Raw genomic sequence first — 21428 nt, 5'->3', positions numbered from 1 at the left:
AGAAGTGGGGGGCGGGATGTGTAGGGGGGTCAGTTGTATCAGTGGTATCAGATAACAGAACCCAATAGAACTCTTTGCATTGGGCAATATATTTAAAGACATGGCTTGTGATCATCCATCTTCCTCTTGATTAATTTGGAAAAAAAACCTAATTTATTTATTTATATATATATATATATATATATAAATTAGTTTTTTTTTTTTTACCAAATTAATCAAGAGGAAGATGGATGATCACAAACCATCAAACCACCAAACTGAACTGCTTGAATTTTTGCACCAGGAGTAAAGCAGCATAAAGTTATCCAAAAGCAGTGTGTAAGACTGGTGGAGGAGAACATAAAAAAATGTGATTAAAAACCAGGGTTATTCCACCAAATATTGATTCCTGAACTCTTAAAACTTTATGAATATGAACTTGTTTTCTTTGCATTATTTGAGGTCTGAAAGCTCTGCATCATTTTTGTTATTTCAGTCATTTCTCATTTTATGTAAATAAATGCTCTAAATGAGAATATTTTTATTTAGAATTTGGGAGAAATGTTGTCTGTAGTTTATAGAATAAAACAACAATGTTCATTTTACTCAAACACATGTTGAAACAGTGAATAATGAACCGCTGTCTCACTACAGTTGAGAATGTATGTAGACTGGACTACAGGGAGTTCTCCACCTCCTTTAGAGATAAACTGAATACAAATGATGTTCGTTGATGATGGTCAAACACTGCACTCCTGCTGTAAAACTCCCTCCCGATAAGTAGAGCTGAGCTGAACGTGATGCCTTAATCAGGGAGTGAAATAATCAGTGACGGTTACGGAAAACATGTTTTATATCTCTCCTCCTTACTGGTAGCTCCCATCTGCATACTCTCTCTACTCTCTACCCCTATTTCCTTACAACAATTACTGATAAACTCACCAATATCACCACTCAGTACTGTATCACAACCACAGAGAATACAGGCGAATACAGACTGTGTTATTATATCTATATACTAATCCCACCCTGTTTTATCTCACTCTTTCTAGCACCAGAATAGTGCATTATATACAGTGGTGTGAAAATAAGTGTTTCCCCCAAAACCGAATAACTGGTTGTTGCACCCTTAGAAGCATCAACTGCAATCAAGCGTTTGTGGTAACTCACAGTGGAGGAAGTTTGGTCCACTATTCTTTTCAGAGAATTGTCATTGGGGGATTTTCCAGCATGAACCGCCTTTTTAAAATAAATTTATTTCTGATTTTTCCCCATTTTCTCCCAATTTGGCTACCCAATTGTCCCACCCCTTTGTGCGTCCCATCACCAGTGGTGCCTGCGACCCCAGGAGGGTGCAGACGAGTACATGATTCCTCCAATACATGTGAATTCATCGACTCAGTTCCGAAACATCTGCTCACAGGCATTGAAACAACGTTGAAACATCATTTAATGTTAAACGGTTGTGCAAATGTTTACATTTTAACGTTGAATCAACATATTTCCCTCAACCTTCTACCTTTTGAATCAGCATTTTACATTTCATCACCATATAATTTCTAAAAATGGTTGGATAAAGGAATGAAAAAATGTTTTACGCGCTATGCTCACTGACAAGCACCAAAGGGACTGGAATGTCTGGCTGTGCAACTCGCAGTGGAAAAATGGACTGTGTGGTCTACAGGATCCACCGGTTCAGACGCACCATGATAGTGGGGCCTGGATTGTATATGATCTTACTGCCAACTGACCAGGATCCACCAGCCAATGAGAGATGGAGAGAGGCAGACGGGAGTATTGAGGGCAGAGAAGCTGATTGGTCGGTTTGAGATAACGCTGGATTTGTGGGCTATAAAGGGTTAAAACTCCAGCCAGATCTCAGGTTCTGACCTGCAGAAGGAGGAAGACCATGATGAAGACATTCCAGCTGATTCTGGTGCTGACGGCCGGTGAGTTCCAACCAAACAGATCATCAGATATCTGCAGAAACCCCAGATATACTTCACCCAAATTAAAATTATTACTATTACTATTTAATGTTATGTTTTACAGCTCTGGAAAAAATAAGAGACCATTTTTACCAAATTGAAATCCTCTGGAATATAATCAAGAGGAAGATGGATGATCACAAACCATCAAACCAATTTGAATTGCTTGAATTTTTGCACCAGGAGTGAAGCAGCATAAAGTTATCCAAAAGCAGTGTGTAAGACTGGTGGAGGAGAACATGTTGCCAAGATGCATGAAAAAAAAACTGTGATCTGAAAGCTCTGCATCTTTTTTTGTTATTTCAGCCATTTCTCATTTTCTGTAAATAAATGCTCTAAATGAGAATATTTTTATTTGTAATTTGGGTGAAATGTTGTCTGTAGTTTATAGAATAAAACAACAATGTTAAATTTACTCAAATATAAACCTATAAATAGTAAAATCAGAGAGACGGATTGAGAAACTGAATTGATCTCTCATTTTTCTAGAGCTGAACTTTGCAACACTGTTTCATAGTTAATAACTCTACAGGACTGTCGCCTAGCCCAACTTTTACATCAACAATAAACAGAATAGTAAATAAAATAACATTGCTGTTCCCGTAAATGAGCTGCTGGAGCTCCTTCACAGCGTCAACCAGCAGCTCAGTTTCCTCTGCTGAGAAGAGTTTGTTGGACACGTCCAGGTAGCTGCACCGTTGCAATAGCAATCCTTATGGCTTGCCTATAGGTCTCCAAAATAGGGCTTTTTACAATACGATTTGATTATTTTGAACCATTGCAACAACTTAGCAACATCTGAATGTCCATCTTAAACACCACAGCAACCACTTCTGCCACATCTGCACACATCACAGCTGCATGCATCTTACTTTAGACATTATAGAAAATTAAATAAACCTAAATTGATAATATTATTATTATTATTATTATTTGTATTATTAGGGTTCAAGCACTGAAAGTGCGTAGAACCATATTTTTTTTTTTTTTTTTATAATTTTATTTCTAATTTTTTCCCATTTTTCTCCCCAATTTACACGGCCAATTACCGAACCCACTCATTAGGACTCCCCCCTATCACTAGTAATGCCACAACACACCAGGAGGGTGAAGACTAACACATTTTCGAGCTGCTGCTGATGCAGCATTACCGAGGAAGCGGTGGAAGGCACAGCGGCTCAGCTCTGGTACATCAGCTCACAGACACCCTGTGCTGCAGACATCACCCTAGGAGTGATGTGGGGAGAGAGCGCCATCTACCCACCCGGAGGGAGCAGGGCCAATTTTGCTCCCTCTGAGCGCCGGCAGCTTGATGGTAAAGCTGCATGAGTGGGGGTTCGAACCGGCGACCTCCTGCTTATAGTGGCAGCACCTTAGACCGCTGGACCACTCGGCGCCCTGAACCCTATTGTTTTTGCTCAGATTTTTCTTCTTCTTCTTCTTCTTCTTCTTCTTCTTCTTCTTCTTCTCTTATATCCTACAGATGACACAAACAAAAATGGCACCAATTGGTCAAGTGGTAGCGCTACAAACAAGGAAATTAATTGTTCACATTTTCCTCAATAACTCAAGAACCCTAAGACCAAAATTCAAAATTCTTTTTTGGATGGATTCCTTGGGTTAATATCTACAACTTTCCAATATCTACAACTGGACCATGCACTTAAAAACAATTGTAAAAATTTCACATACAATTGTGTCCAGGCATCAGGCAATCTGTGCGTCCTTGGAATTTCCAACCTAAATTGCTGTAACTCTGCAGTATTTGCTCTAATCATCTCACAATGTTTAAAACTTATGTACAATATCACTGTGATGAAGCGTCATTTAATTCAGAACTAGATTTAGAACACCTTTGTAATTACATGTCATATCAGAACATGTACTTCTGTGTTAATTTAAACTTGTTTGGTCAAAACTTTTAGCTTATTTTGAAAAGGTCAAATGGTCAATCTGAACACCACTTTGCGAACATTCTGGTTAAAGCCACCTGATCAATACCAATAACATGTAGAGAACTTTTGACTAACTGTAACTCACTTAATGAATATTCTACAAAGTTCAAAAGATTTGTATGTGAATGTAAGCACTGATCATGTTCAATGTCCTCTGCCCATCACAAACTTTTGATAATCTATAAATGTGACAGAGTGTTTCCAATTATATTAGACCTTCTTACACATCACCATCCTATGCTCTAGTAGGCACCATTGTGCCAGTTGGTGCTTGAACCCGCTGATTGCCGCTTGCGACTATATTAATTATTGAGTTCTACAAACAACCTCCATCTTTCTCTTCCACCAACAGGAGCCGCTCTGGGGTCCATCGAGAAAAGAGTAACTGGACGGAACACTCGTTACTGTCGGGAGGGAGAAGGCAAGCACCAAGTGATGCTGTCACTGACCACCCTCCGAGACCCACAGGTAAAAATCCCACCATATTTATCAGTAATTTCATCTGCAGCACTTTCACTGCTGTTTCTAGAGGGAACTCAGATCAGCTGTGTCCCAGATAACATGCCTGTGTTTGGGACCCAACTAAGAACCACAAACTTTCTATGGGTTCCATGTTGACCCCGGATATAAAATCCAGTGAAGGGCCCCATCATTTAATTTTGGGTTGACGTCATTATTTATAGGTTTATATTTGAGTAAAATGAACATTGTTGTTTTATTCTATAAACTACAGACAACATTTCTCCCAAATTACAAATAAAAATATTCTCATTTAGAGCATTTATTTACAGAAAATGAGAAATGACTGAAATAACAAAAAAGATGCAGAGCTTTCAGACCTCAAATAATGCAAAGAAAACAAGTTCATATTCATAAAGTTTTAAGAGTTCAGAAATAATCAATATTTGGTGGAATAACCCTGGTTGGTTTTTAATCACAGTTTTTTTCCTGCATCTTGTCATCATGTTCTTCTCCTCCAGTCTTACACACTGCTTTTGGATAACTTTATGCTGCTTTACTCCTGGTGCAAAAATTCAAGCAGTTCAGTTTGGTGGTTTGATGGTTTGTGATCATCCATCTTCCTCTTGATTATATTCCAGAGGATTTTAATTTGGTAAAATCAAAGAAGCTCATCATTTTTAAGTGATGTCTTATTTTTTTACAGAGCTATATAGTTTGAATTTAATGATGAATAGAATTAAAAGTTAAGGAGGTTTTTCCTTCTGTAAACTTGCAGTCATGATTAGTTCTGCCATCTTTGGCAGTTTTTGTGTAACTGTACTAATTTGTAGAGGTTATACTAGAGATTATTATCTGATGATAAACTTATTCTATAATAGACAATGTTTACTTTACCCTTTAAAGTTTTAATATTTAACCTTTTTTTACCCTACAGCACCAATATTTCAGTTATGTCATTTGTGGCGGGACAAGGATTCGCTCGAGGTGGATCCTCACTGCAGCCCACTGTGATAAGAGGTAAGAACCAATCAGAACAGAACACAGCACACACTCCACAGATCTACATTAAAACACCAGTGTCTCTTTCAGATATTATTGTTATGCATCATTATAATTAAATTGTTAAAACTTGCTTATACAGCTCCTACTCAGATGTCAAAATACAAGTAAAGGTTAAAACCCAGAGACAAACTTTGTCCAAAAGCGACCAACGGGAGTCGTAAAACAGAGATAATCACTCAGAACATAAAGCACAAAAGAGCAAGACAAAAATCAGAGTAGATGGGTCAAACCTGGGGACAAAACAAAGAAATAACCCTGTAGTGTATCTGTATCATAAACAGAAACGAAAGCAATCCTTACACTCCTTCTGCTGTGGGAGGAGCCTGCACCTAGGCAGAGAGACAGAGCTCAGCACAACACCCGGAAAGGCAACTCGCCAAACTGGACATTCTTCTAAACAATCAGTGTAACTGATTAGGGTGTCACGAGAGCCAAACACAGGACAGACAATCGTGGATACCCAACATATTATTTATTAAAGAAGGGGTTGGGCTTATAAGAATAGTCAGGGACAGGCAGGGTCAAGAACCAACTGTCACCATAAACAAAAAACATACCAGAGTGAGCAGGCAAAGAGGTCATACACAGAAAATCCACAACAGGGCAGAGGACAAGGCAAAGGGATGGTCAAAAATACAAAAATAACAAACTGCTAGGCAAAAAAAGCAGTCAAGGAAGCAAAAAGGGTCTGAAACAAAAGGTCAAACAACAAAGGGAACACAAGGTAAAAGAGCTATAGAAATAGATTCAATACCGGGCGAGGAGTGAGTGAAAGCAGGGGCTATTTACATTAATCAGGGGTTCGTTTCCCAAAAGTGTAGTTGCTAACTACGGTAGCAACTTACATAGTCTGGACGATGCAGCTGCGATGCAGGTGTTTCCCAAAAGCGTGGTTGGAACTATGGAAGTAACCACGTTAGTAACTTACATAGTGTGAACCTTAGTTAAGCTACTCAGGTGTTTCCCAAAACCGTAGTTCCAGCGGATGTTCGCAACTACCGTGGTTCAGCTGCGTCGTTCCAACTACAGCTCTAGACCTGTCATTAAGAGCTTAGGTTTACCTGCAGGACATTTATCTTTTCATGCCTTTCTGTATATTTTACAGTGATCTCACAGTGCTGGAGGGACGACAGCCAGACACTGCAATCATGCGCCGCATTGTTGAGAAAGTGAAATATCCCGGTCATGACCTCATGCTGCTGAAGCTGCGCAGGAGAATACTGTCCAACGGAAAAACCAAAGCCGAACTGCCGGACCTCCACTGCACCACACCACCACTTAGAGAGGAAGTGGACATTTTCGGCTCGCAGGACGCTTACATTAACCAAACGGGACACATGTGTACGTTTTTACTGAGAATTTGGGGAGGGGCCTGAACAGACTGTGTGCCAAGAGCTCCAGATAGAGAAATCTACTAAATCTACTAAATCTATTCACATTATAAGATTGTGTAAGCAGTACAAAATGCTCTTCAGCTCCTTTTTATGTCATTGTAACAGATGTTTCTCTCTTCTGCAGCCTCCTACAATGCAGGAACACTTCGCTGTGGAAAAATGAAAGTGCAGATATGTCATTCGACTTATTACAATAACCAGACGTTCTGTGGTATGGCTTTTCATGTAGATGGCAATGCGGTAAGCTTCCATTCTTTCTCCTAACCAAACGCTAACTCTTCACTAAAACTGTACAGATATGACTATCAGCTAAAAGCACAATTTAAAACATACATTGGGCTCTATTTTACACTCTTTGTATGAAACGCCTTTTCACGCCTTCCACCTGCATCGTTAAAATAGCAACAGTGTTTCTGAATATATCTACACCAGGGGTCGGCAACCTTTAACACCCAAAGAGCCATTTGGACCCGGTTTCCACGTAAAAAAAAATTACAAAAATACTTTTTGGACCCTCTTTTAGCGTTCTATAGAGCACCAGTCATTTGCGTATTACGCAATTTGATTTAGGGCATGTCAGTGTGTCTTTGGAATCATGAGGGCGCAAAAATACGCCTTTGCACAGCTCAAAAAGGAATGTACCATTTCTCTTAATTAATCATGGGTGTTTTTGGGTGTAACGTGAAATAAACCAATCAGCGTGCCAGTCTCATTCGTGCCAGTCTCAGTCGCGCTCTGACTTTGGATCGCGGCGCTTTTGTGCATCTCAGCAGAGGAAACTGAGCTGCTGGTTGACGCTGTGAAGGAGCTCCAGCAGCTCATTTACGGGAACAGCAATGTTATTTTATTTACTATTCTGTTTATTGTTGATGTAAAAGCTAGGTTTGCAACACTGACTAACTGACATTTGTTTCATTTTCAAATCATGGAAACAGCACACCAAAACCTCATAAAAGTTAAACCTCATAAGGACCTGTAAAGTATTAACTTCACAGGTCCTTACTCCTCTGAAGTTGATTTGAATTGAGTTTTATATTATATTTGTAACCTCGCTCTGAACTCAGTTCCGCGCGCTGCGAAAGAGATGAGGTGCAGCGCAACTTTGCCTCAATAACAATACATAACATTTCAGTAAAGATGCTGGTTATAGTGTTTTATACTATTGCTTTGCAGCTTAAACTACACTTGATCAGACGTCATTCATTAAAACGTTAAACTTTTGTTTTACAAAGACAGAGGCGCAAATTTTAGAGAGCAGACCAAACTAGTAATGAATATATATTTTATATTTTAATATATGTGACCTGGTGATGAGAAACGAACATATACCTTTATAGATCTTCACATCTGGTTTCACCGGGAGCTGAGAACTGAAAGGCAGAGCGAGAAGCGAGAGCACGGAAGCAACATGCTTTAATATTTTTCTAATTTAAAAAAACAAATTTATGTTCAATCGATGTGTTTTTTTCTGTTTTCATTTTTTATTTCCAAAACTGCAGGATGAGTGAGAATGAGCATCAGGTGTATCTGTCAAATTCTCAAACAGCAGGATTCTATATCTGCTATGTTAAGCATCAATTATTAAGTCCGTCTACTGAACATAATTATAAATCCTTATAAATATCAGAAAAAAATATAACTAATAGTAATTAATATTTACTTTGCACATTTTGATATTTTATTTTTGGTTCCTGAAGGCTCTGGGCGTGTTGTGGGAGTGGGGTGGCGGTGATATGTGGTATTTTGTTGACTGTCGTCAGGGTTTTAATCAGTCAGTGGAGCTCCTGTGTTTCCCACCTCCAAGATATTTACCTGAACACACCTCACTTCCAGACCACCATGCCCACCAGTGTATATATTCCTAAATTCTGAAGCTATTTTAATGACGTGTGCGCAATACTGTTGACAGGGTGTAAGATAGCAACGAGCAACAAAACGCGACTTGCCCAGGGTGTACAATACGGCCCTTTGAATTCTTGAAAAAAAAATGTTTTAAAAAGAAACACGCTGAGATATTTTTCTTTTCTTGCATTTCTCCACACTTGGCCTACCTGGGGTTGAAAGTATCGATACATGGACGCCGTATACCGGCTTTTCCAAGTGTGACACTTATTTTGAGCGATGAAATATAATAAAATATAATTTTGTTTTAATATTTCAAGATTACAATAATCTTCCAATTTAGAACTATTTTAAAAAAAGCAACTAACACAAAATAAAATACACTTCAATTAAATACTTATAATTAATTTTCCCAAGCCATGCGGAGCCGCAGTATTAGGATGAAAGAGCCGCATGCGGCTCTGGAGCCACGGGTTGCTGACTCCTGATCTACACTGGTGACAAATTTCTTGTGTATTGATATCTTGGCAACGGAAAACACAGGTGCTACACTGACTAGAACTCATCAGACTAGACAAAAGTCAACAGTCAGACGTTCATCGCTATCTCGGTAACACAGACGCTGTGCCGAGCCGAGCGTACACCCCCACTTATTACACACACATGAACACACAGCAGCACAAACCCAACTTTTACATCAACAATAAACAGAATAGTAAATAAAATAACATTGCTGTTCCCGTAAATGAGCTGCTGGAGCTCCTTCACAGCGTCAACCAGCAGCTCAGTTTCCTCTGCTGAGAAGAGTTTGTTGAACACGTCCAGGTAGCTGCACCGTTACAATAGCAATCCACCAAAGTCAGAGCTCACCTGATCTACTCTTAAAGAGAATGATGAGCAAGAGACACTCTGAAAATTATTAACCACACCCATGATTAATTAACCACACCCATGATTAATTAACCACACCCATGATTAATTAAGAGAATTAGTACATGTCTTTTGCAGCTTTTTACTTAATTTTACTGAATCAGGGAATCTCACTGATTGATGAATCGCTGTTTCTGATTTGTTTTATAGGGGGACTCGGGCAGTGGGGCCCTTTGGAACAACAAACTTTATGGAGTTCAGGTTTACGGACCTATAACGTTTAATACTGGTCCCACCCATTTCATGGATCTGTGTTACAGACCCTACAGACAGTGGATTTTTAATACTGCTGGGGTTTAACTGCAAACACTGATGTGCAGAAACTGTCTGTAATAATAAAGAGATCTTGTATCTCCCTACTGGCAAAAACAATACTCTCTGTTTCCTGTTTATCTATATAAGAATTAAACCTGTGGTTGATCATTGGGTAACGGGTTTAGTGGGGCTGGATAAGGTCATTGGCGAGCATGAACATTCAGGATTTTTTTTAATGTTTAAATATATCTCAATACATAAACATACTTCCTAAAGGTATGACTCTCTAGGTATAGTCAGCTTTATGTTACTTTAAGTGTTTTACAAAAACAGCACAGCACCAGATGAGGCAGAGGTTCCATACCCAGTAAATTATAAATAAATATATATATTTCAGATAGAAAATTCTTAGGTAAAAGTTGAATTATGATATATTTTTTACAAAAAAAAAAAAATCTTGGTAACACAGGTGCCGAGCCGAGCATACACCCCTACTAATTACACACACGTGAACTTTTGCATCAACAATAAACAGAATAGTAAATAAAATAACATTGCTGTTCCCGTAAATGAGCTGCTGGAGCTCCTTCACAGCGTCAACCAGCAGCTCAGTTTTGGTCTAAAATTAAATAAAAAATTGTCTCTTACTATAAATCCCAAGAGATATAAGTAAAAAGAAAACATAAAGCATGCACAGTCAGCTCTAAAAGAAGGAGTGCAGCACATATATAAAGAAACACGTCACATTTACAGAGAGAATACTGATATTGAACCTGAAGACAGTTCACAATGAACAACACAATACTAACAAATCAGCGGATTTTGCTTTCAACAGTTTTGCTTTAAAAATGTATATATATATATATACCTTCCTCAGTACTTATAATAAATGCACTGGGGGCGCCTGGGAGACCCATCCAATATGACGGCCCCGTCAGTTTATGAGACATGAAGTAAGTATTAGGTACTAGAGCCATAAATAGAAAAGTAACACCTAATTTAATGTGATCATGTTGAAACCCTTTGTAATCATGTTTCACTGTTCAATATGAAATATAAAATATATACACAGACTTCCAATACAATGGAAAAATATATATATATTTAATTAGTTGGATTTATTTCCTATATACAGCTCTGGAAAAAAATAAAAGACCACTTAAAAATGATGAGTTTCTTTGATTTTACCAAATTAAAAACCTCTGGAATTTAATCAAGAGGAAGATGGATGATCACTATAGGAGGTAAATCCTGCCAAAAATAAAACTAAAATAAAAATGCAAATACCGATTTACACTTTATTTTTTTAAACGTGTGTGAAAATATTATGACAAAATTAAAAACAAAATTAAACTATTTTTTCACTTGAGCACGGGTCATATGTGACAAAAAATAAAATTTAAATAAAAAAGGCTTTTTGCCATTTTATTTTCATTACCATACGGATATTTTACAGTCTAATCTAAAATGAACAAGCTAATTGTGTAAAGAAAATAAAAGCTTCACTTTGGCCTTGCCTTTTCTTGATGAACTGCATAATAAATGTAAAAAATAAAATCAACATGAAATGGAAATGTTTTTATTTAATATTTTTTGCAATATTAGACTGCATGTTTGACAGAAATAAATTAAAAGCACAAAATGGAAAAATCAATTGCAACGGCGCTTTAGGTCCCAAAAATAAAAAGGCTAATGCAAAAGAAGATTAGCGCACTCTGCTGGTGTTTTAGTTTTCTTTTTCCGTTTTTCTTTTTCATTTTCCACTTTTCATTCTTTATTTTTTCTACTTTACCAGCATGTAAATATATGTAAATGAACAGTAGCCGGAGCTACAACTACTGACCCTCCCGCGAGGAGTAGAATATTATATTATAGAGTAGAATATTATAGTCTCTTTTTCTGTGCATTATAGTTACATTCCGTGCAGGACTTTTATTTTGAAGGCCGGATGTTGCGGCTGCTAGGCGACGCCACGCGGAGCAAGTTCTGCAGTTTGAGTAGAGCGGTGGAGCAGCAGGACCTCCTGCAGGAGATCTCCCGTTTCTTCAGTTCTAAAGGTGAGTTTCTGTAGAAATAAACAGAAAAATGAGATAAATAGAGTTGAAACAGCGCAAGGGAGAGTTTAAGTAGGTTAAACTGAGTGAACAGTGTAAAAAAAAAGAAATAAATGCCTTTAGACTATAAATAACTCTACATGCTGGGTAATTTATATTTCTACAGTTAGTTGAAGCTAATTGTGACCGTATTTATAGGAATATTGACTTAGAACTGGTCTAAAACATTTTAATAAACTTTACTAAAACAATGAGCTATGAAGTTACCATGCCTTTAGTGTTGGTGACCATTTGTTATTAATTTCCCAAAAAGCGAATGCCCTAACAAATAATTAAATCGTTTCAATAAATTAAACCACAATAAAATAAAATCACAAAAAGCTTAACGTTTCCTTTTTGTTTTCCTGTGCTTTCCACGCTGTTTAACTGGCTCTTCTTTACACACTTTTAACGAGTATTTTTAGTAATTTCTTGTATTTATTTTGGTCTTAGTTTGCATTACTTTTTGTTGTTTTACTTATGTCTTAGTATAAATTTGATTTTAACGTTGTTCTGTATTGTGTTTAGGAGCCTTAAAATGCCCTGTTTTTTTGTTGTTGTTTTTTTTTTATGTTAAGTGTACTAGAACTAAAGTTCCCAGAATTCTTTTCATGTTTTGGCACAATTTATTTGTTAGTCTTCTGTTCAGCATGTACAATCATAGGCGTGTCAGCGCGGCCGCCATATTGGAGGAGGCAACCACGCGCCCCCAGTGTATTTATTTGTACTGAGAAAGGTGTTTGTTACAGCTATAATAATAATAATCACAACTCTACTGATTTATACCCGATTTACACACGGTTTAGTTTGTTACAAACGGCAGAGATGTAGTAATGATTCATATATGTATATATACATATACACACACACATACACACGTTTCTGAATCAGTTTCTCTGATTTTGCTATTTATAGGTTTATGTTTGAGTAAAATGAACATTGTTGTTTTATTCTATAAACTACAGACAACATTTCTCCCAAATTCCAAATAAAAATATTCTCATTTAGAGCATTTATTTACAGAAAATGAGAAATGACTGAAATAACAAAAAAGATGCAGAGCTTTCAGACCTCAAATAATGCAAAGAATTACAGATTATATTCCTGTGGTTTTTAACACACACACACACACACACACACACACGATTCAGACAGTATAAACTCACCTTTACACTTTTCCAACCAGTAGAAGGAGCATTTATACAGTTTTTCTTTGCCTAAACACTGGGCATCTGTACAAAATAATGGTATACATTTGATTTCTGGATGCTTGATATTGGAAAAAATATAAATTAGAGCTGGGTGATATAAAAAAATAATAATTTAAATAAATTAAAATAAATAGATGTGTTCTTTTTTTTAAATGAACAATTCTCATGATTCTTACGATTTTTATGATTGTCATAATTGTCAAACCATACAATTACCTAAATTGTGTATGAAAACAGAATATCAATGAGCTTTTATATTGAGCAATTTGCAAATAAAACATGTTATTATTCTGTATAATATATTTTTTTCCTGAAAACACAATCCTTTCTACTGATGTTTACTCTGGCAGGTTTTATATTTAATGTTTTATATGTGCTTGTAAATGTAATTTTTCCCTTGAGGTACATGTTCACACAGAACACTGAACAAAGTAGTGTGATCTTCACAAAAGACAAAAGCAACTGTGTGTAGGTCCTATCTCACCCGGCAGTTACATCCGGCTGTTAAAGCGCAGCTACACAAAGCTGCTTTCTTTTAACAACAACCGATCATTTACACATAAGCGCCGTATAGTCTGCCTGTCACTACCCGATCTGTTACCCATGCCCGATTTGTTCCGCGCATGTGCACTGCAAACTGAGCAGGGGGCACAGATCGGGTAACCACGGCTGTCCACAGTTTATCATAAATTTGGCAAAACTCTGTGATTTCATGTTTAGAAATGGGAACCAAGGAAGCTGTCACACATTACAAATACCTGCTTTTATACTGAAATACTTTATATTATCACAACTCCACCAACTCTTTAACAAAGACAAACATATTGAATGGTGTATTAATACATACATAAATTCATTAATTTTTAATTCATATGTACATACATGCACACATTTACAGTACAGACTTACTGTATGGTTAGGAGTACATATATTATAAAACACGGAGGCTTTACATTAAGGCTCTGATTACTTCTGGGTTTATTTTGTTCTGCAAAATTATACAATATATGAAGACCTCATTAGCAGAAAAACAGCTGAAGAATTTAAACTATAGATCATAAAAAGAGATACATCAACAACTTTAACATGACTTACTTTAAAATTAATTTCCTTTTTAAAAGTGTGTCACTCTGCAATTTAAACCGCTAGGTGGGATTATGTGGGAGGGGGAAGTGTGATTATACTGGGCAGTTTTCTGGATTTAAAACATTCACTTAATCAAGCACACTCATAATTGAATAAATGATCGTAATAAATAGAATAAATTGAATATTGTTCTTCTTCCTTACAGTACTGTATCTTCATTGTTGCATTTTAAACATCACATTAAAACACTAATTTTATTAATTAAATGTATTCGATTAACCACCCAACACTCACTATCTGAAGTCCATCAGTGGTCAGGAATAGAATAGATACCTAGCCATATCTTGTCATTATTAAAGACTACTTAATTGATTTACGGCATTGTTGCACAGTTCCTGAATTATTGAGTCTGGACCCATGATGGAGGTAATTATTGCTGGTTTCACAACTGTGAAACAATTGTGCAGTTTCACTTTTCTTCGTGTATGTTCTCAAAGCCATTCTTTGGTCCCACACACAGCACAGGGAGCGGATAGCTTCCACACCTGCAGTGGACTGCACCAGAACACAATACAGTCATTTCTAGTTCCCACCTCAGTTTAAGATTCTGCTTCTACTGTATTTTGCACTGAGCTTAGTTTGTTTTTTCTTTGTTTCTTACAGAAATTAATGCCTTCCTGTCCTGAGTCGTCTCCTGCTTCTGCTTCTAGTGTCCACTTTCCTACCTGGATGATATTTCGCTTCTATGAAGAAGCACAATCGAAAGACTTCCCAAAGACAACAAGCTTCTGAAGAGGGAAAAAACATGGCACCCAGAAAAATCTCCAAAACTTTGCAAACATCCTCTCCTACACCTGGCGGGAAAATGAAGAAGAGTACAGACAAGAAGAAAACTCACGAATGTTCAGACTGTGGGAAGAGTTTTAATAAACAGGCTCAACTACGAGTACACCAGCGAATTCACACCGGAGAGAAACCGTTTGAGTGTTCAGACTGCGGGAAGAGTTTTGCTCAAAAGTCTTCCCTCAGCATACACCAGCAGATTCACACAGGAGAGAAACCATTTGACTGTTCAGACTGTGAGAAGAGTTTTGCTCAACCGTCTCATCTGAAAGTACACCAGCGCATTCACACCGGAGAGAAACCCTATAAGTGCTCAGACTGTGGAAAGAGTTTTAATAATACGAGCAGCCTCAGGATACACGAACGCATTCACACAGGAGAGAAACCGTATCAGTGCTCAGACTGCGGAAAGACTTTTAATAATAACAGTTCACTCAGAACACACAAGCTCATTCACACTGGAGTGAAACCGTATCAGTGCTCCGACTGCGGGGCGTGTTTTGTCCGTCAGAGTCATCTCAACTCACACCGGCGCGTTCACACTGGAGAGAAACCGTATCAGTGCCCAGAATGTGGGAAGAGTTTTACTACACAGAGTTATCTACGACTTCACCAGCGCGTTCACGCCGGAGAGAAACCGCATGAGTGCTCAGATTGCGGGAAGAGTTTTGCTTATAAGAATAGTCTACAAGGACACCAGCGCATTCACACTGGAGAGAAACCGTATGAGTGCTCAGACTGTGGAAAGAGCTTTAATTGTCAGACTAAACTGAACAAACACCAGCGCGTTCACACTGGAGAGAAACCATTTGAGTGCTCCGATTGCGGGAAGACTTTTACTCAACAGACTCACCTTATCACACACCGGCGCGTTCACACTGGAGAGAAACCGTATCAGTGCTCAGACTGTGGGAAGAGTTTTACTCAAAAGAGCAATCTCACCTTACACCAGCGCATTCACACCGGAGTAAAAGCTTATTACTGTTCAGACTGTGGAAAGAGTTTTACTCAACCGTCTCATCTGAAAGTACACCAGCGTGTTCACACTGGAGAGAAACCGTATCAGTGTTCAGACTGTGGGAAGAGTTTTAAGAATACGAGTCATCTCAGGATACACGAGCGCATTCACACAGGAGTGAAACCGTACTTCTGCTCAGACTGCGGGAAGACTTTTAACAATAGCACGGAATTTAAAGTACACCAGCGCATTCACACTGGAGAGAAACCGTATCACTGCTCCGACTGCGAGAAGAGTTTTGGCACTCAGAAACATCTCGACTCACACCGGCGCGTTCACACCGGAGAGAAACCGTATCAGTGTTCAGACTGTGAGAAGAGTTTTGCTCATCTGAATTCCCTGCATATGCACCAGCGCACTCACACCGGAGTGAAACCGTATTACTGCTTTGTGTGTGAGAAGAGCTTCAGGTATTCAAATAATTTAAAAAAGCACAAGTGCATTAAGAAGGGTCATTAAAAAAGAAATTTCACACCAATGGCTACAACAAGTCCCAACCCAGATTTAAAACATTTGTGTAACTTATAGAGAAAAAATCTCAAACACTTAAACTGTTTCTGAGGTAAAATCTTAAAACAACGTATCTGTGTGGAGAGGTACCAGTGAGGACTTATTTTTTTACTGAGCTCTTTAGGAGAGTTTGTTTTTCATGGGGATGTGTTGGCGTTTTTTAAGTGCATAAGTCTATATTCAACTACATATAAAGATATATAAAGAGGTGTCTGCATGGAATCTTTAAATGGTTATTTGCTTGCGTAGGGTTTTATAGACCCAAGTTACGTTAAAGTCACTCAACTTGCAGCATTATTATTATAATTATTTATGCATGTACGGTCAAATATTTAAGCTGCACCCTGTCTGTTCACAAGCCCACCTCACTTCCCATTTAGGAAATAATCTAAAGTATGTCAAACATAAATCCAACTGATGAACTAGATCGAAAATTTCCAAATTTCTGAATAGATGCAGCTGCAGAAGCAGGAAGATCGACTCCACCTCTTACAGACATTAACTCTGAGCTCACAGACAGACTACCAGAGATACGTTAACACGTGTAAAGAAACACAAATTAATAACAAAATAATCTTAAATCTTGCTTTCTGCCATCTTTTGGGACCAGTGTTTGATTATTTTGACAGATGATTTTAGGCAGGTTTTAGTCACATTTTATTATTTTGGTTATTATTAGTTTTAGTCGACAAAAACAAACAACATTTTAGTCTAATGCATTTTAGTCATTTTAGTAAAAAGTATGTATTTTTATTGTTTTGCTATTTTTAAGATATTTTGATCTTATGTATTGCTTGATCTTATGTATTGCTATGTATTGCTAATCTCTCGCTATCTTTAAGAAACTCCTGAAGACAGAGCTCTTCAAAGAGCATTACTCTCCTAACACCTCTAACTAACTACCTTCTACTACCAGATCAGGAGCATCTCTCACTATCTTTAATAAACTCCTGAAGACAGAGCTCTTCAAAGAGCACTTACTCTCCTAACACCTCTAACTAACTACCTTCTACTACCAGATCAGGAGAATCTCTCACTATCTTTAATAAACTCCTGAAGACAGAGCTCTTCAAAGAGCACTTACTCTCCTAACACCTCTAACTAACTACCTTCTACTACCAGATCAGGAGAATCTCTCACTATCTTTAATAAACTCCTGAAGACTGAGCTCTTCAAAGAGCACTTACTCTCTTAACACCTCTAACACACTAACTACTTCTAACCTCATTTCCTTCTTCCCCTCCTTCACTCCTCTATCCTATTATTCCCCTTTGACCTCCTTTTATCCCTATCCAAAGATGTTTTACCTTTAAACTTATTTTACATTGTACTTGACTATTGTAAGTCGCTTTGGACAAAAGCGTCTGCCAAATGTAATGTAATGTAATGTAATGTTTATTAAAATTATAGCCTTTGAGTTTTGTTGCATTTAAATAATGCTAACATTTAAAATAGTTTTAAAGCAAGTGACCTGTAAACATGGTGGGACAAATAAAGCCAAGTTTCTGAAATAATTCACTTTTACCCATCTCAGGGGAACCGGTCATAAGGATGCTGTGTGGAGCGCCTGTGTTATGATCACTTCTTAATAATATTATTTTATAAAAAAAGAAAATAATTCCCTATTTTCGATTAGTTTTCATTATTTGACAAAAAGTATAATACATTTAATCATAGTTTAATTTTCAAGTATTAATTTTTATTTACTTCTTGTCTTGGTCATAAAAAATTAGGTCGTCAATTTTTCATAGTTTTAGTAAATGACATTAACACTGCTTGGGACTGGCATTGTGCTAAAGTTTTTTTTTTTTTGTATTACTGTTTGTGCCTTTTTCTTTAGTTTCTGTACATGCATGACCACCAGAGGAGCACTTTATAATAGAGCCTCTAAAAGCCCTGACCTAGGAGAGATGTTCAGGGTCCCTCCCCTTTCATGACCTGGAAAAACGTTTTCTCAGGCTAATAGTTATACATACCTGATGCTCGAGTACGAGATAACACAATTGGCCTTGTTTCCTCCAGGTGGGTAGATGGCGCTCTCTCCCATGTTACTCACTCCTGTGTAATTTTGGTTAGCGCAGGCGTCTGTAAGCTGATGTATTAGAGCTGAGTCGCTGTGATTTCCTCATTAGTGGCAGTTCAAAAGGATGCAGAGTCTGGCTTTACACGTATCGGAGGAGAAATGCGCCCTTCACCATGGTGATTGGGGAAGTCCTAATGAATGGTTGGATAATTTGAGAAAATGGGTTAAAATTAAAGTAAAATAATAATTCTTGGCTGATATACTTACCTGTAGATTTTATCTTATATGCTTATGATATACTTACCTGTGATACATATCCATTATATGTACCTATATACAGTATCTGTACTTATTGTAGTCCTGAAGGTGGAGCTTCCTCTCCAGTAAACTAATAGGGCCTTGGCTGCTTCAGGATGTGGGAATATATAAACTTGATGGTCCTGCAAGAGAAAATATATGTTGTGAATCGAATTGATGTTGGTAATTGTTTATGCCCTGATGTGTAAGATCAATAAAAGAATATGGTGTTTTATGGAGTTTTGCCCTATAGGATATTGTTGTTTTCTACATAAATTCTCAGTATTATACCTTATTCAGTATGTTATCCAGTTTTATTTTATTTTATTTTATTTCTTTTCGGCTTCAGGGACTATTCTTGTAGTTGCTACAACTGTATATCTAATCAGTATTTTGTCGACTATTTGAGATATGTCTGTGCTGTGTTGATTTTTTTTATAATCCATTGCATTTTAAAAACTGGAAAATAATTTGAATAAACCTTTAAAGCTATTTTTGCAGTGGGGCTCATTTTTGCATATGTTGCATCACACCAAATACAATTCTTATTGATTCAATTTTTTAATCATTGTCTTTATTGTTGTGAAACCTTGACTCACGAACATCTTTTCACCTTTAAGATTTTACCCATCATGCATTAGGACTGGCAGTTTTTCCATTTTCACTATATGGATAAAAGTATTTAAAAACACTGTTTATTGTTTCTTCTGAAATTAAGGGTATTAATTTCAGGGTATGGCATTAGGCATGAAGCCAACAGGGTTCTTGTTTATTTATCTTAATTTTTTATTATTTATCATATTATAATTGCTCTACATCTACACAAGGAGTAGAGAAGCTGTGTTTATGTGCACATCTGTGGCTGCATTAATTATAGGAGGGATGTCCGCAGACACTTGGACATATAGTGTAGTTTCAAAATCAATTATTATAAATGAGGTAATGTGAACTGTTAATAATCAGTGCAACTGGGTGCTGCAATTGAGGAAGAATTCAATGTCACTTCACTTTTGCATTAATTAGGTAAATTTACACAAAAAAGGCAGTTATATTAAGTAATAAGTAAGTTTCAGACAAAATTTTAAAATCAAATATCAAACCAACTTGATTTTAATTAGAATTTTTATTTTGCACAATTATAACATTATGACAAATAATTTCAGTGTTTAAAAAAAGAACATATATATATATATATATATACTGCTCAAAAAAATAAAGGGAACACTGAAATAACACAATATAACTCCAAGTAAATCAAACTTCTGTGAAATTAAACTGTCCACTTAGGAAGCAACACTGATTCACCTGCTGTTGTGCAAATGGAATAGACAACAGGTCAGTTTTGAATGTTGGTGGTGCTTTCACACTCGTGGTAGCATGAGACGGACTCTACAACCCACACAAGTGGCTCAGGTAGTGCAGCTCATCCAGGATGGCACATCAATGCGAGCTGTGGCAAGAAGGTTTGCTGTGTCTGTCAGCGTAGTGTCCAGAGGCTGGAGGCGCTACCAGGAGACAGGCCAGTACACCAGGAGACGTGGAGGAGGCCGTAGGAGGGCAACAACCCAGCAGCAGGACCGCTACCTCCGCCTTTGTGCAAGAAGGAACAGGAGGAGCACTGCCAGAGCCCTGCAAAATGACCTCCAGCAGGCCATGTGTCTGCACAAACGGTTAGAAACCGACTCCATGAGGATGGTATGAGGGCCCGATGTCCACAGATGGGGGTTGTGCTCACAGCCCAACACCGTGCAGGACGCTTGGCATTTGCCAGAGAACACCAGGATTGGCAAATTCGCCACTGGCGCCTTGTGCTCCTCACAGATGAAAGCAGGTTCACACTGAGCACATGACAGACGTGACAGTCTGGAGACGCCGTGGAGAGCGATCTGCTGCCTGCAACATCCTTCAGCATGACCGGTTTGGCAGTGGGTCAGTAATGGTGTGGGGTGGCATTTCTTTGGAGGGCCGCACAGCCCTCCATGTGCTCACCAGAGGTAGCCTGACTGCCATTAGGTACCGAGATGAGATCCTCAGACCCTTTGTGAGACCATATGCTGGTGCGGTTGGCCCTGGGTTCCTCCTAATGCAGGACAATGCTAGACCTCATGTGGCTGGAGTGTGTCAGCAGTTCCTGCAAGATGAAGGCATTGAAGCTATGGACCGGCCCGCCCGTTCCCCAGACCTGAATCCGATTGAGCACATCTGGGACATCATGTCTCTCTCCATCCACCAACGTCACGTTGCACCACAGACTGTCCAGGAGTTGGCGGATGCTTTAGTCCAGGTCTGGGAGGAGATCCCTCAGGAGACCATCCGCCACCTCATCAGGAGCATGCCCAGGCGTTGTAGGGAGGTCATACAGGCACGTGGAGGCCACACACAATACTGAGCCTCATTTTGACTTGTTTTAAGGACATTACATTAAAGTTGGATCAGCCTGTAGTGTGTTTTTTCACTTTAATTTTGTGTGTGGCTCCAAA

General features: G+C 38.0%; 2 protein-coding genes across 3 annotated transcripts in view; both read left to right on the top strand.

Annotated features, from left to right (window-relative positions):
- Positions 1 to 1865: 1865 nt before the first annotated feature.
- On the top strand, positions 1866 to 14943 carry LOC125802545 (uncharacterized). Its single transcript, XM_049480934.1, has 7 exons — positions 1866 to 1928; positions 4275 to 4390; positions 5319 to 5401; positions 6552 to 6787; positions 6965 to 7080; positions 11780 to 11924; positions 14921 to 14943. Exons 1-7 carry the CDS (start codon positions 1889 to 1891, stop codon positions 14941 to 14943), a joined length of 759 nt encoding a protein of 252 aa, XP_049336891.1. The 5' UTR covers positions 1866 to 1888.
- The window catches only part of LOC103043989 (zinc finger protein 501), a 32171-nt gene continuing 22583 nt past the window's right edge, over positions 11841 to 21428 (top strand). The window contains exons 1-2 of one of the 2 annotated variants that reach the window (XR_007439534.1): positions 11841 to 11924; positions 14921 to 16836. Coding sequence is in view for 1 of the 2 variants with exons in the window: in XM_049480368.1 (XP_049336325.1) it covers positions 15003 to 16577 (1575 nt within the window). In the remaining variant the exon portion in view is untranslated. Of the gene's footprint in view, positions 11925 to 14920; positions 19441 to 21428 lie in introns of those variants that run through there. The other variant, XM_049480368.1, reaches the window with a different exon arrangement.

This window comes from Astyanax mexicanus, chromosome 6, assembly GCF_023375975.1.
Source record: "Astyanax mexicanus isolate ESR-SI-001 chromosome 6, AstMex3_surface, whole genome shotgun sequence".
Taxonomy (NCBI): domain Eukaryota; kingdom Metazoa; phylum Chordata; class Actinopteri; order Characiformes; family Acestrorhamphidae; genus Astyanax; species Astyanax mexicanus.
This window is presented reverse-complemented; position numbering and strand designations above follow the sequence as displayed.

Coding starts and splice junctions, on each gene's coding strand:
- LOC125802545 (XM_049480934.1), top strand. CDS start 1,889: ATGATGAAGACATTCCAGCTGATTCTGGTGCTGACGGCCG. Junction 6,788..6,964: donor TAACCAAACGGGACACATGT/GTACGTTTTTAC, acceptor TCTCTTCTGCAG/CCTCCTACAATGCAGGAACA. Junction 11,925..14,920: donor CCGTTTCTTCAGTTCTAAAG/GTGAGTTTCTGT, acceptor TGTTTCTTACAG/AAATTAATGCCTTCCTGTCC.